Here is a 27182-nt window from a genome sequence, read left to right on the forward strand (position 1 = left end):
ATGTCCGCTTTATGGTTTACGGTACCACAGCCATATTGAAACCATTCAAAGTGGGAACCAGATAAAGTTAAGTTCTTGTAAAGGGGAGGGACGAAATATGGAGAGAAGAGGAGGAATACAAAGTGGGATGGGAAGATGGCAAAAAAATAAATAAAGCGAAACCAGAAGAAGAGATGTGGGAGTACATATGTACTCCTGGATGGGGAGGAGAAGCGAATAGTGGAGGGATTTTAGAGGGGGATGGCGTTGGAGAGAACCACGCAAAATGGCTCATTGGTGTCGGGAATGTTGAGGGAGGCAGCAAGGCAGGCGGAGGAGGAGTGAGGCTGACTGCCTTTTTGTTTTTCCCTCTCTCTCTCTCTCCATCCATGTTCTCCTGAAGTGAAAGAAGAGGGCCGAAGTAGAGGTTTTCGAGCTGTTTTAATGCGAGCCGACCGAGTGCGTGTGTGTTATGGGGACGAGGGAGATATGGGAGGGAGGGGAGCAACCACAGCTGTCTCAACAAGTGTTCTCCGAGAGTGAGTGGAGGATGGGTTGGGAGGCAAGGGGGAGAGGATTTTCGGCGGCTGTCACAGAAAGCAGGGATGGGATGGTGGTGGAAATGGCAGAGGGGAGAGGTTTCCAACGAGGCTGGAGAAGGGAGTGCAAAAAAGGTCAGGCGAACGACAGAATTCATCGGGCAGGTTGATGCACATGCACTATCAAGGAAATTCCTCCGCGAAACAAGGAACATCATCATCATCATCATCAGTGATTACTGTCCTTAGACAGGTTTCCACTGGACTTCTCTCCATCTTTCTCTATCCTGAGCATCCTCCTTTAGGTCTTTGTATTTTCTTCCTCTTCTTATATCATCCAACATTCCCATCCTCCTTCTTCCTCTTCCTCTCTTTCCTTCTATCTTCCCTTCTATTATTCTCCGTTCCAAACAATGCCTTCTTAATATATGCCCTAACCAACTTGCCTTCCTCTTATGAATCATATGTATTAATTTTCTTTCCTCGCCTATTCTTCTTAGAACTTCCTCATTCTTCACTCTGTCAGTCCACTTCACTTTCAACATTCGTCTCCATACCCACATTTCAAAACTTTCTAAATATCTCTCCTCCTTCTTTTTAACAGTCCATGATTCACATCCGTACAACACTACACTCCACACAAAACATTTCATAAACCTCTTCCTCATCTCTATTGGAATTCTTTTTGCTGTTAACAATGCTTTTACCTTTCCATACGCTCCTTTACCTATTGATATCCTTCTTCTTATTTCCTCAGTACAACTTCCATTCCATCTTACCAGACTTCCCAAATATTGGAAAGTCTGTACTTGCTGTATGATATTTCCTTCTAAGGATATACAAACACAACCTTCTTTTCTGCTGATTCTCATCACCTTGGTTTTATTTATGTTTAAGTTCATTCCAAATTCCCTCCCCACATCCATTATATCATCCATCACTTGTTGTAAATCTTCTTCACTTTCTGCCAGCACTGCCTGATCATCTGCATATTTAATTGTTTTTATTCTTTCTCCTCCTATTACAACTCCTCTAGCTTTTTCTAAAGCTTTCTCCATCATTTTTCTGCATAAACATTGAAGAGCTCTGGAGAAAGGCAGCACCCTTGCCTCACTCCTCTTCCTATGCCAATTTCTTCTGTTTCATCATCTCCAATTTTTATAACTACTACCTGCCTATAATACATCTCCTTTATTAATCTCCTATCTTTCCAATCAATGCCAATGTCTTTCAAAATTTTCAATAACACATTCCAATTAACCTTATCAAATGCCTTTTCCCAATCAATAAAGCAAATGTACAAATCTCTATTCACTTCCATCATTCTTTCTCCTATCATCCTCAAGCATCCTATTGCATCACGAGTCCCTTTACCCTTTCTAAATCCAAATTGATCTTCTCCCATATTTTCTTTAATTCTTCCTTCGATTCTTTTTAATATAATCCTTGTAATTACTTTGGTAACATGGCATATAAGACTAATTGTCCTATAGTCTTTACATTCTTTGGCATTACATTTCTTTGGTATTGGTATTAGAATAGTTTTAAGTAGATCATCAGGCCAACAAGGAACATACACATTATTTAATACAGTAGTTAATATCTACTTGAATAAATCAAGCTATAATTACAGAAAAATGCACATTATTAAAAAGTCCGCTCATTGCTGTAGAGTCGCATGTGTTTCTCTGCGTGAGATAAAATAGTTAAAATACTGATGTAGTTTAGACAAAAAATGCGCGTAATAACATAAAGGTGTGGATAAAAATAAATGGAAGTCACTGCCAAACTAAACTTCCACTTCGTACAAGAGTACAAGTCAATCAATATTGTACATGAAGTCAAAATTCCTACGTTAAGTGAATGAAATAGTATCCAAGTTGATTCATACAGATGGAGAAAGTGTCCATTAATAATGAAATCACTAAACAATCTTCACCAAATAAACAAGTATTTTATACTCATACTTTGAGCTGAATTGAACTTGGCTTCTTCTGAATTGAACGTCTTCTAAGTTAAGGGAGTCAGTCGAGAAAGCCGTGTTTTTTAAAACAAAACTTACAGATAAAAATTTAGAATTATTTATCTACCTATTAGCTTTGGAAAACAATTTCGCAGTGGTAACTACAGTGAAGCCGCTTCATACGATATTCATTTGCAAAATCTCTCGCGCGAATTCTTGAATGAAGGAAATTTAAGCGAGTTAGCGGTTAAGTTTTACAATTTTTGAAGACTTATGATGAAAGATAACTTTAAGTTTCGATAATACCCGAAAAGTATATGCATTTATTTGAATTAACTTGTTTTGTTCACTTGCATCGAAGAAAATCCACCGCTTCCCTTAAAGTCACAGGCATAAAAAATGATTGAATGCGTGTCTATTATTGGAGTACTTGGAGGACGTAATATGGATTTATGAACAATGAAACTTAAGGCACATTTTGAATGAATCTATTCGAAAAAAAAAACTCAAGTCGTACAACAAGGGCGTATGTATGCGCTCCTTAATGACACGCTACTGTGACGGCAGTGTTCAGAATAATCGAATGCTGTCTTGAGTTCATATTAAAAGGTGTATTGACTCATTCGAGGGTTTTAAGAATGCACATTTCGAGAAAAGTTAATCAAACGAGATTGAGGGATTCTCTTCGAATAACGCGTTGCAACACTTCGTCGTTGTTTATCATGACGTCATTTTTCAGGAAAAAAAGAGCTTACACCGCTGCGCAAATGTCATGAAGCCAGAGATGTGGCTCCGCCCGCTTGCAAAATAATCTCCAAAGAAGGAAGGACTTGGGTCATTCGCTATGCCGGAAAGATGGATCCAAGCAGGAAAAATGGCTTTTATGTACTCCTGAGAAAATGCCAAGTCGACTATGAGCATGTACGGATGTGTATGTATCGCCAACACAGCAAACACTCCAGCGTTATGATAAAATCAATGAATGTTTTCACCGAAAAAATGGAACTGGTATATTAGCAAACGACATTGGACTTTTTTGGAGATGATTTACAGCAAAATTGAGAGTATAAACGAAACGCTTGATTAAAACATAGTTATATCTATACAATTAAATTTCTAAATGTGGTCCAGTACTTTAATTTAAAACATATTCTAAGTGCTCGGATAAATCATGTATGCGTAAAAATTTTTGAATTTAGAATTTCACTCGTTTCCTGTTCACCAATACGTGATCAACATACTATATTAATCAGTTCCCAGTGTTTCATTGCATCCGGTACTATAAATATATCAGTATCAATACTATAAGAATACATAAAGACGGTAACGTTTTAAGAATACTAAACATCACTTCTCTTACGATGATAACCTATCATTATTGTTGAATATGATTTTTACCCTGATAGGCTTTGTACCCGAGGCCGTAAATGACTAAGAAATACTTCATTTATCCACATTACATGCACTTTATATTCATGTATCATAAGTATCCCGGAAATGTGAAACGCTAGGGCCAAGAAAATGTAGCTGCAGAAGCATCAAAATGGCAACACTGTCTCTATTCGACCGCGAGAGAAAGAATAAAAAAAATAGCAAAGGCGTTGGAACAGCTCTCGCAGGGAAGGGGTCAGTGGAAGCGAAGAATACTAATGCGCTTCATGTGGAGGAGAAGAGATGCTTTTAAAAGTACGTTCGTTCGCTTAGGGGTGAAAGGATATGTTAGTGAGCACGATAGCGGAGTCACATCGAAAGGTTCTCGTTGTGTATTCCGTACGCGCAAGCACACCTGAGCAGGTATGAGATTTCCCTCCCGCAGATAATAATGCCTTCCTCCCACAGTTTTGCATCTCTGAGCCAGCAAAGGCGACTGCGGTGGCCACCCGGAGCTTCCTCGAGATCGTCTTCGCTTTCGAAAAACTGCCAAAGGAGGGCTGATAGGATCAACGATAGGATTCCTTTCCCGGAAATTTCTTACGTCAACCCTCACGGAATGTTTCTGGCTTGGTTATCAGTAGACTTTTGGGCACTCTGCCTACACGATGTTTACGCACCTAGACACAAGATAAGTAACATTATGTCTACGTACCCAGACAAAACACAAACAATAAGTAAAAGTATGGCAAGATGGTCATGCGTTAACGCATTCTTTCTATTTCACCAGGTGAGTTCTTCGTAATCGCATGTTTCAAAAGCAATCAACACCATCGTTTTCAGGTCCAAATTATTACCTTCGCGATGGAGGAAGCTATGAGAGATTAGACCCAAACCGAAATAACCTGGAGAAGACACTTCAGAAGTATTCGTATTATTATGCGCCGGGAAGTACTATAATAATTTTATACTCTACCAATTGCTTTCTATTTCCTACCTTGAACATATATTAGAAAAATATTAATCCAATATTCAATACAACCTGTAGCACGATTTTCGCTTAATAGCTCGAAAAGGTAGGTGATATGCCATTATTTATCACTTTATCTCACTAATTAAAGTTCCCGCTAGAACATAAGTTATACAAGGTGAGTTCAATATGTAATGCAACACATTTTTTTCACAGCTAATTTTAGTTGAAAAAACTTGGCATTTATTTTATTTGCCGGCCTCGGTGACGGCGGGGTAAAGTCCTCGACTGCCAAACCGAAGGTCGCGGGCTCGAGTCCCGCCTGGGTAAGTTACCCTTATCCAGGGCATGGGCGTGTGTGAATGTCCTTCATTGTTAATTGTTAATTCCCCATTGTAAAGGCCGTAAATGTGCTGTTTATGGGGTAATGGAAATAAATAAATAAACATTTTCAAACATTCCTGCTTCGTCTCGTATAGTAGCATTGTCTTCCAATAGGTGACCGCGCTATACGGAGCTGTTAAAAAGGCGAAGGATTTGGTGCTTTCCCAGCGAATCTTGTTGATGAAATCTTCTCGGAAATCAGCCGGGACATGATGGGAATTGCTTCCAACGTTTCAATGGCCTTCTCTGCCATCGTCTTCATGGCGAATGAAAACGATGGCAGCAATGTCCATCCTGACCCGGTTGTTAAAAATGGCGTCTGCAACGGAGGTGCGTCCCAAACAACGGGCAATGATTGAGTTTCATTGGGCGGTAAATCAGGGTATCTCAGATATTCATAGGCGCTTTCAGTATGTCTACAGTGATCTTGCAGTGCAAAAGAGCACGGTAAGTCATTGAGCAACATGTTTTTCATTATTGCCGCTACGGGGATGATGGAGAAGTTATTGATACAGTACGATATTAGCTCCAACATCGACCAGTGGACTGATACCGTGCAGGCATACAGGCCCTCCCTTCAAGGTGGCGTCAAGTTGTAGAATTGAATGGATATTACGTTGGAGAATAGTGTTGCGTAGCAAAAAGGTTAGAAAAAATGTGGTGTATTTGAATGCTGAATAAAAAATCCCTGTTTCAGAAAAAAATATGTTGCATTACTTTTTGGTCACCCCTCGTATAATATAAAAAATACATAACAAAAGGCATCGTTCTTTGCTGACAACGTCATACCTCGGCTGCTAATTTCTAGTACTGGATAACATGTACCAATTTTGGACAAACATAAGCTCGGTTAGTAGTAACAAGAATAGGGTACGACTAAAAATGTTTATGTTCACAAATTAACCTATTTTAATCCCGAAATACCTTCTTTTGAGACCATTTCCCTCCCCATATCATTGTAATTTCTACCAATTGAAGGGCCAGAGAATGCCAACGAAGCTATCGGTACGTTCCTCGTGAGACGATTCTCTCGAGACTCAGCTGGTAAGAGCGGGACACGGGAGGACTAACAATCATTTACCAGAGGCTGAGGCATCTATCTACAGACAAGAGGCTGCAAGTTGAAATTACAAAGGCGTGCATCCCTTTCACGAGTGTAATTAACGGCAGCGAAAGGGGAAAGCTTTGACTCGACGGGGATGCTGCCGGGATATTTTTTTATTATCCAATCATGCCTTCGATAATTCCGCACCGAAGAAGAGACCTTTCACTCCCGTACCACTGTTTAATGCAATCACAGGAGCGAGCGCGTGCCTCAACTCCCCACTTCCCTGCATAAAACCCATCCCCCCATTAGCCTTTCGCACGACCGACGCGGCAGGGAGATGCAGTACCCGGCGGGCCAATAACGAATTACCTCTGCCTGCTACGATCGCAATGAGTTTTCCCTTTCCTCTATGATAGCTGCAACTTCCGTTCCCTCCAGCGAATAAACGTATTCCCCAATGCATCGTCCCTAACATAATAAAAATCTTATATAATTTAAATCGTGTATTGGCGTATGAAAATTTTTCCGTCAGTGGAACATAAAAAAACAGCACTCCAGAGTTTATATCCAAAGAAGAAACTATAATTCGGAAAATTTTACGGCCTGCTCTCCCTGTCTCCAAAAATAAATACTGATACCAAGCTCCTTGAGAAATATTACACGTGGATGATTCTCAAAGACAATTTATTAAAACTTTCACCGTCCTATACAAGTACTTCCCAGGCTTTTGGGAATACCTGCATCACACAGTTTAAAAAAGCCTACATTGCTTCGTTTACGGCAAAGACCACCTCCGGCCAATTGAATTCCATGCAGTAATCCATACGTCTATCTTTATCTATGGCTGTAAATATCATTTATATCTCTACTTCATAAGTTAGAGCTCTCAATAATAACCATAAGGCTTGGTGTTCCTGTTAAAGATCTTGATTGTGGATTCAGAGAAGTCGAATCTCGGATCAGCAATAAACTGAGTAGAGTAAACCGAAGTAAAACCGAAACTAGCTGAGAACTTTGTTAAAATAAACCCTGGTGCACTTACTTTGAAAAGATGCCCAAGGCAACGCGAGCATAAAAAGAAACCATCAATCTACCTGACCAGTGGCGTAGAAAGGGAGAGGGTCGGAACCCCCCGAAATATATATACACATTTTCTTTGCATAGTAAAGGAAAACAAAATATTGTAAAATCGTGAAGTCACAAAAGATTTCTTGATTTTTTTTCGATTATGGAAAGTGTTAAAATTAGTTTAAAACACTCTACTCAGTACACTGTTTACGAAAAAAATTCCCAAGGTTTTGAACCCCCCCCCCCCCCCCCCCCCCCCCCGAACGAAATTCCTGGCTACCCCACTGTACCTGGCGCTATTTAAGAGCATAAAAAGACTCAATCAACACACTTATGAATATGACTGCCCATTCTCAGTCGAATACACTATGCATATGACTGGAATGGCGGTCGCAAGTGGAATGAATATCTTTCCATTCACCTCTCTCACGTCGCCAATCTTCATCTATTCGACGCGGTCACGTGCACGCCACACCCTTCAAGATCGCGCGCGCTTATTAACCGCCTGCCTTCTCCGCACGGGATGTCGGCGATTATTTCTCCCCGCCACGACCTCCCCCCCTCTCCCTCCGCTTCATCACTGCTCCTCTCTCATACCTGCCTCTTAATCTCTACTCCCTTAATCCCACCATCGAATGAATCCAACCACCACTGGGGAAGAGGTCGCTGGTAATCACGAGGATGACTGAAATCCCATAGCTCGGTTGAAGCACCTTAGTGGAAACACATTTTCGAGCAATATTATCATGCACTTATAAACATCGTACCTGAAAATATGCTTGTCTGAAAATTATTTTTTTAGCCTATACTAACTAATTATGACCATTGACATTGAAATCATTACTTTTTTATTTGAGTGACTGGACTAAGTCCATTACCTGTCATTGGTTAGATATTGATTCCGCCAACACTGCATTCCAAGTCGCCAAAATGCAAGGAACTTTTTCTCCATACCCTTCACTTTGTACATTCCCGTGAACAGAGCGAGTCTAAATCCGAGTATATCATCTCCCACAGCTCTCCTAATACAATGCGATTTCCAATGAAACTTGACAGGAGCATAGGTGCTTTTTATATGAGCAAAATGCACAGAAATATCAAACATGGCGCATTGCACAATTTTCATCCATAAATTCCTCAAAATCAATTTAAATGAAATAAAGTCCCCAATACTGGTACTTGAATTACCTAGGTAATGATAATTATGATTTTACTTCAATGAGATTGACTATGGATTTCATTTCTCGATAAAATTTGTCAAACTATCGATAGAAGTCTTTCAAAATACTGACCACAAGTAATTGACGAGTAAAGGAAGACGAAAAGAACAGTATGAAATGAATGTAAAAATTAAAAAAATTAATCAACTCAAGAACCGAGAGGCAAGAATGAATCATTCCCAAGCCACAAAGGCAACGCAATCGGGTCTGAAGACAACGTGGTCTACAACTGGCTACCAAGCAAGGGAACTTGTTCCTCTAACACACTCCTCATTGAGACAGTGCGCGGGCACTTAAGGCTCCAGAAAAGGAACCTTGGTCCAGGACATCCTGGAAGAGAAGGAACGGGTTCATTACACTTCGGGTTACCGTCGCTTTTCCCCCTTGAAGGGTTGAATACCAGTTTCTTGCGAATCACAGATCGAGACAACGTAGGGACAACATAATCAGAAGATAATATGCACAGAGAGGATTACGATGCATCACGCATCGATTGCATGATCAGGGATGAATAACATTTACAAAAAGCAGCAGGAATACTGGAATAATAAACGCAAACTCGAAGTCAATTTTGCTCCTCGATCGTAAAGATGCGTTTTTTTTACCTTTGCCTGGGAGGAGTATAGGTGCTCGAAGCAGCTATCGCGCGACGTAACGTTGGATTCAAACTCATCTCCTAGCAAGCAACGCTTAAAGATAACGACTTCCGCTCATTCAAAAGTCGCCGCAGGGCTGGCGAAAGGTGGAGGTCCATTAAAAAAATATTCAAAAGGGAGGTAAAGTGGCCACGCATGGACTTAAGCCGTCCGAAGCCAATGCATGAATCTAATGAGGTCTTATACAGAGAGAGAAGTAAGGATGCTATACTGACCGGAGGGAAAAAATGAGGGAGCTTAAGGTGCATCGGCTTTCATCAAGTTCCGAGCATCCTTGACGATGAAAATATACGTTTATGAAAGGAGATTATTCATAACATCAAAGCCCATAAACCTTCACGGCGGTGTTGTTGGAGCGATTTGAACATAAGCCTTCAGCGTTTAACCGGAACAAAAAAAAAACTCATATTCCTCGCGGCTACAACGGGTATGCAAAAGTTGAAATTTTCCGACGACAATTTACTTTCATTTTTCCCATTTTGAAAAAACTATTCACGGGCTGAAATGTTTAACGGCAATCCTCAATTCCTCCCCAAGATGATTGATATTTATTATTCCTCAAATTATTCCTACCGAGGATTTTAGGCCTATTGTTAAGGTATAACGTAACAATATATTTCATCTCTAGCTCATAATTAACTCATCTATTTGGGACACCGTAGACATTTCCAAGGTGTCCTTTCAACTTAAATTACCTCTAGAAGGCCTACATCTCATGACGTTTTCCTATATAGTATTTCCTATTTCCATCTATTTTTCCTTAACCTACTGAAAATGCCTATTTATCTATTTACAAAGGAATTCTACATGAATGAATCCTGAGAATAAAGTACTCAACGAAAATTGAACCCAAGACATCTGGTTAGCAACCAAATCGGTAATTTATACGCTAAAATACGCTCTCTATGCTGAGGACGCTTAAAATATTTTTTCAGTCAATTTTCTCTTCTCGCTGGCTATCAACAAGTACTTTTCATCATATACTTATCATGCAAAATGAAACATTGAATTGAAAATATAATATATAAAATTTGAGAAGTGTTTTATCATTTCATTTTGGAGCCATTTATTGACTTTTAATCTAGTAGTCATTAATGTTTAGCTTATAAAATCTTAGGGTACCAATTACAGCAATTATAGCACCAATAATTATTAAACTTCGTGGAGTTCGTACGGAATCCGCTAATTATTCATTAGAGAAGAGATTGGATAAGTTACCCAATAATTCCATGTTTCCAGGAGTTGCTGTGCAACCAAATATATTCTGTTGGAAGCCAGATGACACATCACCAGGATGCGGCAAAATTGAAACCAACGCTGCATTTCACGGTTAATTTCACGCGGAAGCCCTGGAGGCTAATTATTCCATGCTGTTGAAGTTAAATCTCTTCAGCGCCACACATTACCTTGCTTTTTGAAAAGACCTTGGCAAAATCCGCAGTTCATCCAGGGGGAGCTGCTTTAATCACGTTGATATCAACCATAATTCTCGGGGCCCCCATGGCGCAATTAGTTGGAGCCAACAAAAGAAGGGAAGGAGATGGCTTAGCCTTAAGGCTGAGCCATCCCTTCAATTGCGCCGTCAGGTCTTTTTGTTCGCGAGCAATGCATTTCGACACGTGACCCCACCGCCATTTTAACCTCTATGACTTCCACCCCTCCTTCCCTTTGTTCACATCAAGGACGTCGTCGAGCGAACGAAAAAATAAAAGAAAACAGCGAAGGCTAAAAGAAACAACGGCCATTTCTCACGGCGCAAATCGTGAAAATCAACGTGAGAGAATGTAATTACATATCGTGTGCACCCGTTGTTATTTGACCGCGATCTTTTAAAGCGGTAATTGCTATTTCCGAGGCATGAGAAAACATCTGAAATCAGCGGAGCATCGTGCCCCGAGAGACAAGAAGCTATTCTGATTCGGATCTCCTCGGAAGCGTTGCCTTCCAGCTCTTTTTCCTCGCTGGAATCTCCATTTAGTTTTTATTAAATGAATGCAGACAACATGGAGTTCATCTAGAAAGCATCTTTGTGATTGGGAGCAGTTAAAAGCATTTTATGCAATAAAATTTGAAAAATTTCCTCCACTTTGCTGTGTTAAAAGTGCCCACCTAGGTTTCAACGGGTGAACGTGATTAACAAGCATCTGTCATCCGCCTAAATCTTTTTCAGTACCTATTATATTAGTCTGTATTGAAGCTATTATGAGAGTTTTTATTTCGCTTTGAACGTAGGTTTTCGCAGCGAGGGGCATCGTTGATAATGGCTTCCGGGTGCAGCTGCGTGTTGCGCTTTGTCGTGCGAGCTTTCGCGACCGTTGCAGGACGCATCATCGGGCGATGAATGAATCGGATGAAACGGATCGCTGAGACACGCGGTGTACAGGAAAGCAACACACACGGACCGTTACCTCCACGCGCACTCCCACCATCATCCTCAACAGAAAGCATCGGTCATGAAAACACTCCTTCATAGGGCCAGAGTGGTTTCTGACGATGTCGCTCTGAAGAAAGAAGAGGATCGCGTGAAAGAAACCTTCAGACAGAATGGATATTCGGAAGCCTTCATCCATCGCCAGGCAAGAATTCCGAATAAACGCCTACCTGAAGATTGCGCGGAGAGAAAAGAGAAAAACAAGCCAGTGGCCTATGCCACCATCCCATACGTCGCTGGAACGTCTGAGAGAATTTCGCGTGTTCTGAGAAAAGCCGGCATCGTGACGCGCCACAGAGCATTAAAGAAGATGAGCGACTTGTTTCCATCTGCCAAGGACCGACTACATCCCCTCAACGTGGAAGGCGTTTATAAAATCCCTTGCTCATGCGGGAAATCTTACGTCGGGCAGACAGGGCGCTCCGTGACTTCTCGTCTCAAAGAACACAGCCGGGCGATATTACATCGTGACACGGAGAAATCGGCGATAGCGGAACATGCCTACTCAGAAGATGGACATCGAATTTTAATCGACGAGACGCAGGTATTAGCCCAAGAAAAATTTTATCATCGACGACTAATTCGGGAGGCTATTGAAATTGAAAAATGCCCCCAAAATTTCAACAGAGTGGACGGCGTTAAACTCAGCCAGACGTGGAAAACGATTTTCCGAAAGAGAAGACGACAAATATGTTACCAGCAAGGTTATTCGCTAGACAAGAAGAGTCCGCTCGTCGCTCAAGGACAGGGGTGAGAGTTCTGCTGACGTCAACTCCGCCCCCCTCCCCCCACTACTCCGGTGGATGGGGGAGGTGGACGAGTATATTAATTGACCACCGAATTCCGTAATTTCATTCATCGCCCGATGATGCGTCCTGCAACGGTCGCGAAAGCTCGCACGACAAAGCGCAACACGCAGCTGCACCCGGAAGCCATTATCAACGATGCCCCTCGCTGCGAAAACCTACGTTCAAAGCTATCCAGCCTCTACGGGGAGGAAATTCACCAGAAGACTCGAAGATTGGAAAATCTACGGAAGAAGAAATTTCAGCTACTTTCGTCCCTAGCCTTTCTACAGCGTTGCCGTGATTCTGATACAATTCCCATCTGTGTGAAGGTGACTCATCACATCCAGAGCCCAGCAGCCAAGAGGATTCTACATCGAACCAGTTTGGCACTTCTGAGGGAGCGCGTTAAATCTACACGCTACTCTCTCCATTGCTGCACCATGGAGCTGTATTCTCTCCACCTGGAGCTCTCACGCACTCTGCGACCGGAGGATTGGAACCACATCGATCGTATCACCAACGAATCCGCCAGCAGAACCTTTTCTTCGTCTACCAGCAAGCAGAAGAAAAAATTCCAACATCTCCACGAGAGACAGCATCCTCAGCCACCCAACAACAAGGAAAAGTTAATTTGCAACCTTGCGGGCATTCAACTGAGTGACGCAGCCACATCGGTTCTCGCGAAAGGATTAAACTTTGCCTTCTCGCCACGCCATATCCCCGTGGAAGATATCATCACCGGAGTAGAAGTCGCCCTGCGGAAGCTTCCACATCAAGATGCCGAAGAGATTCGGCAAGATGTCGCCAACGTTTTGACGAAGTCTAAGCCTCCACGTCCCAACCTACCTTTGGACCAAAGACGAGCGCTCGACGACCTGAAATCCAATCGTGACATCATCATTCTGGGAGCCGACAAAGGGAATTCTACAGTCGTCATCAATAGAAAGGATTACCAGGCCAAGATAAAGTCACTATTGGAGGATCCGACGTACGAAAAATTGAAGAAGGACCCGACTGCTAAAATTGAACGAGAAGCAAGGGAGCTAATTAAGCGCTCTTCCATTTCTAACGAAGAACAATTTCAAATTTTGCCTTCGTCCGCCAGACCTCCTCGTCTCTACGGGCTGCCGAAGATTCATAAAGAAGGAGTTCCGCTTCGTCCTATCGTCAGCTGCATTGGGTCACCAACCTACGCATTGGCACGCTATCTCGCCAACCACCTCCAACCCTTCATCGGACAGACGGGATCCTGCGTGAAGAATTCGAAAGAATTCATCGAAGTTCTGAAACAACTGAGAATCGCTGACAATGACATCCTCGTCAGTTTCGACGTTGTTTCACTTTTCACAAAGGTTCCCATAAAAGAGTCTGTTGACATCATAAAAAGGCTCACCAAATTCGGGCTTCCGACGGATTTTCCGAAACTCGCTGATTTCTGCCTGAGGAGCAACTACTTTCTTTGGGACGGAGAATTTTACAAACAAAAGGATGGAGCAGCTATGGGGAGCCCCCTCTCGCCTGTTGTTGCCAACTTATACATGGAGCATTTTGAAGAAGACGCCTTGGCCTCGAGCAAGCTTCGACCATCTTGCTGGATTAGATATGTCGACGACACTTTTGTCATATGGCCACATGGAAAAGACACACTAAAAGAATTCGCCGATCATCTAAACAGCATCCACCCATCCATCCAATTCACCATGGAGATAGAGATGAATGGAGAACTACCCTTTTTAGACGTACTGGTGCAGAGAGGCATGAACGGATCGCTGAGACACGCGGTGTACAGGAAAGCAACACACACGGACCGTTACCTCCACGCGCACTCCCACCATCATCCTCAACAGAAAGCATCGGTCATGAAAACACTCCTTCATAGGGCCAGAGTGGTTTCTGACGATGTCGCTCTGAAGAAAGAAGAGGATCGCGTGAAAGAAACCTTCAGACAGAATGGATATTCGGAAGCCTTCATCCATCGCCAGGCAAGAATTCCGAATAAACGCCTACCTGAAGATTGCGCGGAGAGAAAAGAGAAAAACAAGCCAGTGGCCTATGCCACCATCCCATACGTCGCTGGAACGTCTGAGAGAATTTCGCGTGTTCTGAGAAAAGCCGGCATCGTGACGCGCCACAGAGCATTAAAGAAGATGAGCGACTTGTTTCCATCTGCCAAGGACCGACTACATCCCCTCAACGTGGAAGGCGTTTATAAAATCCCTTGCTCATGCGGGAAATCTTACGTCGGGCAGACAGGGCGCTCCGTGACTTCTCGTCTCAAAGAACACAGCCGGGCGATATTACATCGTGACACGGAGAAATCGGCGATAGCGGAACATGCCTACTCAGAAGATGGACATCGAATTTTAATCGACGAGACGCAGGTATTAGCCCAAGAAAAATTTTATCATCGACGACTAATTCGGGAGGCTATTGAAATTGAAAAATGCCCCCAAAATTTCAACAGAGTGGACGGCGTTAAACTCAGCCAGACGTGGAAAACGATTTTCCGAAAGAGAAGACGACAAATATGTTACCAGCAAGGTTATTCGCTAGACAAGAAGAGTCCGCTCGTCGCTCAAGGACAGGGGTGAGAGTTCTGCTGACGTCAACTCCGCCCCCCTCCCCCCACTACTCCGGTGGATGGGGGAGGTGGACGAGTATATTAATTGACCACCGAATTCCGTAATTTCATTCATCGCCCGATGATGCGTCCTGCAACGGTCGCGAAAGCTCGCACGACAAAGCGCAACACGCAGCTGCACCCGGAAGCCATTATCAACAGTTTTTATTTCGTTTACATTTTATTTGAATCGATTTATGCTATTAATACCCTCCTCTACACATGGAGTATGTTTCTGTAGGGGAACGAGGCTTGGACGTTGACAGCAGCAGAGAAGCCAAGGGTGGAAGCATTTGAAATGAGATGCTACCGAAGGATGATGGATATTCAATGGATCGACGGAAAAGTAATGAGGAAGTGCTAGGAAGAATGGAAAAAAGATAAGTATTCTAAAAACCTGAAGGAGAAGTCGGGGCAACTTAGTTGGCCACATAATGAGGCATGATGATCAGATGAAAACAATCGTAGGTAGACGGGAAGATGGGTAAGGGACGGCCCCGACTGAGTTACATACGACAGGTTATAAAGGATGCAAAAGGGAGGAAATGTGACCATAAAAAGGCTAGCGAACAGGAGAGAGGAATGGAGAGTGTGTCAAACCAATCTTAGGATTGTTGACTTATGATGATGATGATGATACCCTCCTTTCCAGCACGGTTTGTAATTTAAGATGTCACCAACGTTTTCCACCATATATGCCTCGAAAACCCTCATATATATTGGACCAAAAAAGAGTGGCAATAGGGTAGTTTCCTTCATCAAAGAAAACGAAAGGCATTGATTGCGATTCGTTACCCACCATTAGTGTATTCATAATATAAAAATTATTTGGTTTTAGAAATACCGGTTTAGACGAATGGCAATGGTCAATTTTATCCTCATTTGAAAAAGGCCAGATTGGCGCCCATGCGATTCCACTCCACGTGACGTCACAGGGACCTAGTTTCTATACGAGTAGATAGGAGTTTTACATCGTCTGAGATTACCAATGCATGCATGAGGCACAGAGCCCAGGGAAATATCTCTTAATAATCACCTATTAAAACTATCGATGGTCGGAAAGTTTCCTCCGCTTGATAAGGTATTAATAATCCTTATTTAAGCCAAGCGCTACCTGCTAGCGGGGTACTCTGCTACCTGCTAGTACCCTGCGTCGTATCAGCGCTCAGAGCCTCGCCCCAAGGTCACCTCACTTGCGGCAGCGGGAACGAGAACGACGTCACACGGAGTTTACCCGGCATTCATACTTACCCGTCGCGTTTTCGCGCGCTTGAAAATGTTCACTTTTCATTTAATCGCGAAAAATAGATATCGTCATTTAAAAATCTAAAAGCGTGAAATGCGTAGTACAGGAGTAATAATCTTAAAATAGGATAGAACTGACCTTTGCCATTCGTCAAAACCTATATTTCAAAAACCAAATAATTTGTAAATTATGAATACACTAATGGTGGGTAACGAATCGCAATCAATGCCTTTCGCTTTCTTTGATGAAGGAAACTACCCTATTCCTCTATTTCTTTCTTCAGCTTTGCCCGAGGGCTTTGGAGGTGTCCGTTAATTACGTACGGTAATTTTTCCCTCCCTCCTTAGTGAGATATCGTAAGATTTGGCTCGACCCCCTCACTTCCCCCTCTAATCTCACGTGAGATTGTTCAAAATGCGTATTTAAGCATAAATTCGATAATCTATGCTTCATTGCGTTGGATTAAAAAACAGTTTAACTATATTTATTTAAGATTAGTATTAGTAGACTAGTATTAAAGATTGCTAACAGTAAGATCGCATTATAGAATTATATTTTGCACTGTTCCTTGCGGAAAAATATTACGTGATACTAACCAGGACCCCCCTCCATCTCCCCTAAGTGAGATAAGGTAAGAACCGACTTGACCCCCTCCCCCCTTTAGCCTTTCGCACGGCCGATGCGGCAGGAAGATGCAGTACCCTGCGGGCCAATAACGAATCATCTTCGCCTGCTTCAGTCGCATTGAGTTTTTCCCTTTCCTCCATGATAGATGCATCTTCCGTGCCCTCCAGCGACTTAACGCGTTCCCCAATTTATCGTCCCTAACGTAATAAAAAGTTGATATTATTTACATCGTGTATTGGCGTATGAGTATTTTTTCCGTCAGAGGCATATAAAAAAATCAGCACTCAAGAGCCTCATGTAATTAATGGATGTCCCCTTTTACTCTCCATCCCATCCATGAACCCCTATTCTCTTCCTTGTTCTCTTTCCTTGTTCCTTTCCTTTCCTTGTTCGCCCAACATCCTTCCCTTTCCTCCGATTTTCAGCAATCCCTCGCCCCTCGTAACCAGCATGGTACAAATACTCTCGTTTTCTCTTCGTCTACTTCACCTTTCCTTAACCACCGTGTATAACACTCATTCTTTCAGTTAAGATATTTTAAATATGGTTTTATCGATCAGCGGTAAGCAAGGTTATTTATAAGAATAAATTTAAGATTTTAGATTAGATTCATAAATTTAGGCAAAGTTTCGATGAAGATAATGTACAAAAAAATACAATTACAATAAGAAGCCAGCTTATATGAAATAGGATCATATTCCTCTATTCCACCACCTTCTTTCAAAGGAATTTATATCAGTTGAGGAAAAATGAACGATGCGATAAGGGCATAACTGAATTAAATACGGCAAATTAGCAATGAAGCCTTCACCAATTCATCAACTTGCCGTTTTATATATTTTAATATCCTCGAAGACTATCGTTCAGCCTTGAGCACAGGTCTGTAATAAGTATGGCCAGGTAATTGTACTACACTATTTAAACCAAGAGCGAATGGAGAATCTGACAGACACACCAGAAAAAGTTGTTAGGTAATTCAAGGTATTCAATAAAAATTACTTAAAACCGCAAATAAATTAACTATCTATATTGCCTTAGAGGTACTTCACTACTCTTCGAGTGAGAAAGCGTAAAACAGAACTGGGAGAAGATCTGAGCCAATTTACCCAGATACTTAGCACAAAGTAAAAGAGTTATCCGTTTCTTATGTTTTTCTTACGGAAAAAAATTACAAGCAGCTTATCCTAAGCTGCTAAGGAATTTATATAAGGCAAGGATAAGATTTCAGGGAAGAATACATATGGAAAGCCGCCAAATATCCTCAGATAAACATAAGTCGCTTCTGTTGGAGCGCCAGAACAGCGTGCTACACACGCTACGCTGCTCTGCCCGACATGAATTTAAAGCCTACCGGTGAAATTCAGCGAATCCTTATTAGAGATGAACAACTGATAACAGATTTTCCCGTAAATAGAAAAAATTTAACAACTGCAAGCGTCTGGCTGGTGAAGATACAAAGCATGATATACGTACTTTTTCCAAATGGCGGAAAGAAAAAATAATGAAATGGGAAGAATCTAACTTATAATCTGCAGCTCATCTACAGAGCACGTTAACCACTACACCACAGTACCAGATGCGGAGTTGAGGCGTAGGTACCTATTTAAAATGTAATTTTATAGAAAAACTTAGATGCTTCGTGCATGAAACAAATTGAATTCATTCAAGTCCCACACAATCTGAAATTTATGAATTTATAATTTTTTTAACTCGATGAATAGATAATTTTTTAAATAGAGTTTTCTTTCCGGGATTTTCATATCCTCTGTCGCTATTCATATGAAAACATGTTTCTTTCTTACGGCCGTAGTCTCGCCATCATTTCATAAATGTGAATGATTTTCAAATTATGGCCGCATGGTGTTATTTTTACTCATAATGTAGAAGGGCCAGGAATGGAAATATTGTTCTTATAAATAATTCCCTTAATGAATACGCTAAAACGCTGAAATAATAACATCACCTAGGGAAGTGCTGAAAGTTAGGTATCAATTTTGACATAAATCTGGATGTTTGTCGGTCTGGCCGTAGGAAACCCATAAGAAAATGCCTAACTGCTAGGTTATAAGCTCCTTCCTTATTTTTTCCTTACATCTTACCTCAATAACTTGTAACGTGCTGGCTGGGTAACAACTATACAAATAATAATTATGAATAAATCTCAATACAATTTGGTTTATTATACATACATTAACATGTAAAATCCAAATATTTAGAAAGGAAACTTTACATTGCCTTCCGATCGTTTAGTATCTCTGATTTTAAGGGCTTACTTTAACATTCAGGTATCTCCACAAAAAGGATCGTAGCTAATTTGCTCAAGAGCGAGCACTTCAGCAATAATGTTTCGAAAAAATTTATCACCCATAACTAGTAAGCAAGTTATAGAAACTCTCCAAACTTCCGATTATATATATCGACTTCACATTGATAAATGCAATGGCAAAGAGTCCCAAACCAATGTTACGAAGGATGTGTGCTTAAACTCGCACAACTTCGTCTCTCCACCCTTCTCTAATGCATACACATCCTATTCCACTGATAATAATCGATTTACTCTTGTACGCCATTTGCTCATTGAGCAGTCGTGGCCGAGTGGTTAAGGCGTCTGACTAGAAATCAGATTCCCTCTGGGAGCGTAGGTTCGAATCCTACCGACTGCGATTTTTTTTAAATTAGGGCAACCAATTTTTTACAACTCGATACAACAGGTAGACAATCGTAACATAGAGTTATGAAGATTAATTGTAACAAAGATTGTTATGAATTATTAAAAGCGAAAACTTCTTGTTTGAAACTACACTTCATTTGACCATCTGAGTTCAAAACATGGATGGTCTTCTGAAAAAAAAAACCCTCAACAGCAAAATTGAACCTAATTCATACACAAACTGGTTCCCGATCAGACATTGCGAAAAAAATCCCCATTATTAAACCATCCCTAAGGTTTTGAACACATGACTTGAGTCGTGTTTCAATTTCAAAAGGCTATGCTGCTCTTTTGGAGTAATTAAAAGCATCAATCGAGCAATCATGTCCAAAAGCTTGTTATTAAAATAAAGGAACATGTAACCTTCTGAGCCTATCTGCCACCAATAGCCATAACTTCTACCATCATACGGTGTCTGCGAAAAGTACTATCGAGATGACTTCAAACCGAAGGACGTAAGGCTCACCTGTGACGAAAAATTTCCTCGTATGCATTATAGCTATCATCCGTACGCGTCGCAGATAACCCCGGCTTCTTATTAAGGAGGCAGCGCGCTGGCTTTAATGCGTACTCTCGACCAGCAGACATCCCGCGTTGCTATCGAAGCTTGAAGTTTCCAGCGCTCATTTGCATAAGAAGCCTATCATTACATCCGATTGCCACGCCCATTACAAAAGATATAGGTCCTCGTGAGGCTCATTCATCCCTCGCAACGTCAAGGTCCATTGAGGATGATCTCAGATTTAAAAAGAGGGACCAATTCTTGGCCGCGGATTCTCGGTAAGAGAGACTTCATACTGATATCAAAATGAAGGCGAATTATATACATGCTTTTTAAAACCTCAAGTTACATGGTACACATCAAGATAAGAGAATACTACATGAATTTTCTATGAAGATATTTTAAACCTTAAGATGAATTCACATTTTCAACCAACGTTTCATCAAACTTTGACTTTACTTGCTAACAAGTTGATGACGTCGCTAAGAAATTTCCGATTTGTTTTAGCATTTCGACGCTGTATGGTCTCAAAATTGGTACCCATACCAAATATACTACTTGCGTACACTAAGTACATGCAACTTCGTCACAGCAAGCACATAATTTAAGAGGTTATTCACAGTTTCATTTTTGATATCATCATCTATCAATTATTTCCTAAATATGTCGTATGACACATAAAAATCCAACAATAGCTAAATTTTAATAATCTAAAAGAAGGTTAAAGTCCGTACCGGTGACAAAATTGAAATCGAAAATCTCTTTGAGTTGAAAGATGAGCAATTGTAACTTCTAGGATATTTATTAAGAATTGATTTGTTCCACTAAAGTTTGTCAGTAAGTTCCGGGGATTGACGAATGTTTATAGTACTTTAGATGCTAGTTTTTATGCCAAAATAACTCGGTAACTTCTACGAGCTACTTCATTCTGAAAGCGATACCTTAACAAAACAATGACCTCAGTATTTGGTATTTATATCGGTTTGCGGAAAGAATTTTAGGTGCTTGTAAAGCGCATTAAATTTACATTCCTATTTTTTTAAATGAACAATACAGCCGAGTATAGCTTAATGAAGTTCCGTTTTTTCTTCTCTACATAAAATTTCATAAACCATGGTCAAAACGGCTAAATAGAAAGAAATACTTTCACCACAATCTACGACTTCCGAGATTTTCCAATGGAGTTCTTTTGATATCCTGTATTACTATCGCTGTGAATTATGTATGACTACGGTGTGGAATCCACCCGAGAATATATTTGAAGAAAAGGTACGATTGTCTTTTCTATGAACCAGCTTCAAGAGCCGTCGTAATATATTCGGGGAATTATTTTACCCCTCATGTCTGTCGTCGTGTTGCAAGATAACGAATGATCCTATTGCCTCGACATCGAATTCAATCCGTCAAAAGAAAAGTGGATTCTAGAACATTCGCTCGGTCTCTCATTTTCTCTCCTCTCCGCCGACAATAAGATCCCGGAACAACGACGGGAGAGATTTATCATTCGTCCTGTTGCTATCGCGCTCTGGATTTAGCGAACTGAATTTCAAATGCGATCAGGCGAGCCATTTGGTTTGCTCCCTTCGCACAATCCAGTCGTACCGAGTGAACGCTATTTGCGCGAGAATGTTCGCATAAGTAATGATTATACAAAATCTACAGCACTAGCATCTGCTCCTCGTGAAAATCATACTTCTCCTAAGTACGTAATACGTCGTAAAACTAGTCGTAACAGTTGTGTATGAGTCGGGAAGGAAACAAGCATGCTCTCAGACGTCAACAAGAAGCGTTATACAGAAAGTGTGGGGGCGATAGCCGAGTGGGTACAACGTTTGGATGCGGTCACGCAGGACTGGGGTCGTTCCAATTCCGAACTGTCCCGAGAAGAGTCCCTAGGTGTCTACACCAAAACGAAACAAGGGATACTGGGAAAGGAATAGATACCCAAACACGTTAAGGGTATACACGCAACAAGAAGAAAAAGCAGTTCAAAACAACTTTACCGAAGTATTTCATTTTTTACTGAAAATAGAGAATAAAACCTTTTGATTAGTGCCAAGGTATGTTAAACATGAAAATGAAGTCTTTCAAGAGGACAAGGAAGGTTTGGAGAGAATATTTAAATGACGTCGATATAGACATCTGCACTGACGCAGTTAAAATTAATGATTCATAACAAAAATTAATACGAATCAGTCAATTTTAATCTGTTGATGTTGAAGAAACGATGCCATAATTGACTAATAACATAGAGTTAGTATTTGTGATACTTACTCTATGCAATAGATATATAGTATGTATACTTACCATATGATATTAGTCATCATCATCATCATCATTGGTCAACAATCCTAGGATTGGTTTGACGCAGCTCTCCACTCTATTCTCCTTTCAGCTAATCTTTTCACACCTACGTATTTCTTCTCTTTCACATCTCTCTTCACTTGTTCCATATATTATGTTCGAGGTCTTCCTTTTCCATATGATATTAGTATCTGTGTATATATGTATACTTACTCAATCCTGGTACTGACCTTCAATCATTATTCTCTTGTTAAAAACATTCCCACATTTATCAACGTCGCATGCACGATTTAGCTAGCGGAATGTTTTCCACGATCTATATCACTAACCTTGTGATGCAAACGAAGATTCCGTCTTGGGTGCGTTTTTGCCCTAGCAAAGATGCCAGTAGATGTCAAGACTAATGCCGAAGGCAGCTGCAAAACCCATTCGCGAAGATGAGCACTCTATGAAATCAAATACTAGGGCGCTGACTCACTTTCCAATGCGATCAAAAACAACGGAATGGGGAGACATGCCGCGTATCTTGTAGATAGTTGTGAGGATAATGACGAAATCACTCCAACGTTGCGATTCGAGCAAAAAATATCTCCCTCATCACAGTTGCGTGCCCTAAGAGATAATAGAGGCCATTCTCATGACATTTGCGCATTCTTTCCCGTGGCATTACAGGGACTGTTGTGATCCCAACATATTGACCTTCCATAAACCATGCAGATAATTTTACATTGTTATTTTCTTCATCGATCGAGAAATTTAACGCTAAAACAAAGTATCTCCAAAAATGTCTCACTTTTACGGAAAAAACGGGATAAATATGAATTCCCGAATCGGGAAACTTGCTAAAATATTCTAATTTTTTTTCTCCAAGATACATCTTTCGGGAGGTTAAAGCGTGCTACGTACATGAAAAGATGTGGAATGCTGATTGCGTTCACACGCAATGAGGGATCATTCTCACGCATCGCAAAGTTCTCTAAATTAATGTTGTAAAAATTATGCTAAAGGTTTTACTATCCTTGGTTATCTTCAACATGGACATAGTTGCACCCATTCACTTTCCATAGGTGTTTTTCTCCGAATTTTTGCCTTATTAAGGTAAATATTTATATTTAAGAGCTGGGGCGGCAGTAGTATATAATATTATCCAACTTTGAAAAAAAAGGACCTGAGAACCTGACGCGAGCGCAAAACTTTCCATCACAGACCAAACGTGATTCCGAAAAAATATCATTTTTTGACCCACCTTAATGTATTACGTAGGTACTTTGAAATTTTAATCAGTGTGTACCTACTCATTCGTCGCCGTATCCAAAGCCAAAACAACAGACGAGGCTGGTTTACAACCTGGTTCTGAAGCCGGCCATTAGAGCCCTGTCGTGGTAAAAAAAAGTCGGACCAAAAGCTATGAACATGGCCCCTTTGCTTAATTTTGTGGAGAATCGACAAAGGCCGGTAAATGTTAACTTGCAATCGAGAAGGCCGCGGACGCAACACACGCCCCCGCCCAGTCCTTGAACTTTCCACTCACTTCAACCTCTCTCTGACCCCGGGACACCGAGAATGAGGAGGAAACGACGAAAAATATCAACGCATTCTATTTTAATTGGATGCATAGCGGACGCCGCTTTCGTACGGCGAGCGGGATAAAATGGACTTCCCATATTGAGGTCTCGGCTTAGACTATCCGGTGGAGGATATTTTTTCAGAGAAATACTGATTTTCTTCAATGGAATATAGTGGGATAAATAAGACATTTCCACGTGTCTAAACTGCACGGTGATCACCAGATAGTTTCAGTGCGAGCAAGTTAATGTATAAAGTTTTCTAAGATGATAACTATGGCATGATATAACCGCGAATAATTAACAGCTGAAACCATCCCAAAAAGAAACTCTCAGTGGACAGCTATACAGCTGGGAACTTGAGCTCTATAAAAAAAAATGCCCGTGAAAATTCAGCGATGCGACGCGAGGTTTCGGAAATTGTTGGCAACTCTTCAAACGTATTAGTATAGAGAAATTGAAAATTAATTTTCCAATTATTTAGCAAAATTTAAATTTTAAATAGATGAGATGGAAGATCGAGAAAGAGAAAGCAATGAAGACCTGACAAAAATGAGAAGTTGGAAGAAGAAGAAAAATGGCTGAACATTTCATCCCTCTCACCCAGCTAACAGCTCATTTCTTTCTCTCCACGGTCCTCAGATACATCAACATACTCTTTCATTGTAATCAACAGTGAAACATATTACGCCCTTGGTTTAAGAATTGTCAGCTCCCCAATTAATCGTTAACCAATAGTTGCCGAGTGGTTGAGGCGTCCGACGAAAAATCGAATTTCCTCAGCGAGGGTCGATTCGAATCCTAGCGACTGCTACTTAAATTCTCATAGAGTTTACGTCATAAAATATTAAGTGCTTCATCTATATTAAGTGATTCATAAAATATTAAGTGAAATCTATTTACATACTCTTAATCCTTTTGTTTTTGAAACTGTCCACGTTTTCGTTTTCAAGGAATACCAGAGGAACGTGACCTATTTTGAGTCTATATGCACTTTAATTGCGAAGGTCTCTATAGTTACTTTCTCTAGATATATCAAACGCAGTTTTGCTTTATTGTAAGGGAGGATACCAATATTATTAGGTAGATCACGTACTTGCTGCTAACACATCGTGTGCCTATGCTACATCTATAGGGTAGTAGTAATTTTAAGAAGATAATTAAAACGGCAGTAAAGCCGTAATCTTTCTTTACAAAAAGCCTCTATTGCTAACTTAGCATAATATTCCCAAACCAAAGCCCTTTACTAAAACAGAAACGATTCAGCTTCGGAAAATGAGTTAAAATTGTCCAATAACACATTTCTTAAAGTCCTATTATGTTTACCATAAGTGATTCTCCCATTTTTGAGAGCTTAATCTATCGCCATTTCCAGTTGATCGACGGAATTGCAGAGGACTTGATAATAGAGTTGTCTCTTGTCCCTCCCACTCGTGACGTCAGTGACGCAATTTGCCCATCCAACCCCTATCCAAACATTAGAAATTTCACCGCATCCACCATTAAAACAGGCCTAACCGTCCCACCTTGAATTCTATGGACATTCTCATAACGTATAGCTATCGCGACGCTCGAACTACATTGTGGTCCCTTATTTTCCCTGACAGCTCACTCTACCCTATTCGCGATTCCAGCCAAGGGAGACACCACCTGGCGGAGAACGCTCGAAACAGAGGAACGATGGTCATGACGCGGTAGTGCTATGAGGAATAGTGTATATGAGACCTTTACACTGTTTTATTGACTAGTTACGGGGCGATGCCTTCTTTTTGGTTTCAAAGCAATTATTACCGTTACTTGAGGTTAAATATTCTGTAATTCTACGACCCTGTAATAACTGCAGCACAAGTGGAATTGTTTCAAAGCGAGGCGACGGCTGTTGTTCCCGTACGTAGGTAGGAGCAGAAAGCTCTTGCTTAGGACGATTTTTTGGTGATACGTTTGTTTTACATGTTATATCTATTAATATAGTGTTATTTCAATTGAAAATCGTTCATGTGTCAGGTTACGCAGAAAAAAGTAGAAAAATAGCGTATATCCAATGCATCAAAGTATCCGATATCTGTGATCGCTGTTTTCAAGATTTTCAATATAACACACTCAATATTTACATCGCCATTATTATGAGCGGGATGGTATTTGCCCGTGTTAGTCTGATAAATGTTTTTTTTCTTCTGTGCGCGATGTGCTGTTGAACAATTTACTTAAAGTTGCTGAGTATAGTAACTCAAGATTTACGTTAAGTTTCAATAGCAAGGATGATGAACCTACTGTACCATTGAATGAACGATTTTTAACAGCGTCTCACGATGTAAATTAGTGATATATGCATTATGGTAAACATTGTTAGCTTATTTTGATTGATTCCAGGTGTCAATTCGAAGTCATACATAGTCACAGAACATACTGCTTTCAGACAAGAAATGGACGACTTTCACCTATTCAAGGCAATGCCAAGTTTCATTTCGACTTTGAAATGTAATAGTGGGCAAATAAACTTAGTCCCCAAATTCCTTTCCCCGTAGACAGTAACAATAACTCATTCAACCGATTATTATTTAACTGTGACACCAAATTTAAATTCAAAACCTAGCCAATTTCATGTGATGCTCTGTCGAATAACCATAAACTGGTGTTAATAAGATTGCTATAAGTAATATTGTTTCTACAGAATATTACAAAGATAATATTTCAATTCCTTTCTGAGGTAGCCGAACGATTAAAACTAATATTATTAAGACAAGTACAACATATCATGCTATGACATAATTCATGTAAAAATATCAGGTCATTCCGTTTCCTTCTAACCATCAGCGGTTGGATATCCAAAATATGCATTGTTTCTCTGTATGGGGTATGTTTAGTATTGAATCCACCATAGTAGTTTAAAATTTGCTTTGTACCCTTTCAGTTGTAATCATTTACACTTTATGATAAGGATGCCATATAACTCTGTTAAATTCGAGAATAGGGCATACCAGTTCTGAATGCAATACTTTGAGCAAATGAATGTGTTTTTGTTACTCAAAGCAGACGATTTATAGAACCTAACATACATACGAACCTTTTGCAAATTATTAATTACAACCTATTAATTACACCAACTTGTACATTTTCATCTGAGGAATTATTAAAAAAATATTAAATATAGCTAAATTAGTAGTAGTAGACATTATTTATCTGAAACCTTG

General features: G+C 40.6%; 1 protein-coding gene and 1 non-coding gene across 2 annotated transcripts in view; both read left to right on the forward strand.

Moving 5' to 3' along the window:
- The first annotated feature begins 5518 nt into the window (after nt 1–5518).
- LOC124157623 overlaps nt 5519–27182 on the forward strand; it is a 99653-nt gene continuing 77989 nt past the window's right edge. Inside the window, exons 1-2 of the mRNA XM_046532538.1 lie at nt 5519–5653; nt 12747–14273. Coding sequence (XP_046388494.1) covers nt 5519–5653; nt 12747–14273 — 1662 coding nt within the window. The remainder of the gene's footprint in view (nt 5654–12746; nt 14274–27182) is intronic.
- Nucleotides 19492–19573, forward strand: Trnas-aga. Its single transcript has one exon. It is a non-coding gene; the product is annotated as a tRNA-Ser (tRNA).

The sequence above is a fragment of the Ischnura elegans genome, chromosome 1 (assembly GCF_921293095.1).
Source record: "Ischnura elegans chromosome 1, ioIscEleg1.1, whole genome shotgun sequence".
Taxonomy (NCBI): domain Eukaryota; kingdom Metazoa; phylum Arthropoda; class Insecta; order Odonata; family Coenagrionidae; genus Ischnura; species Ischnura elegans.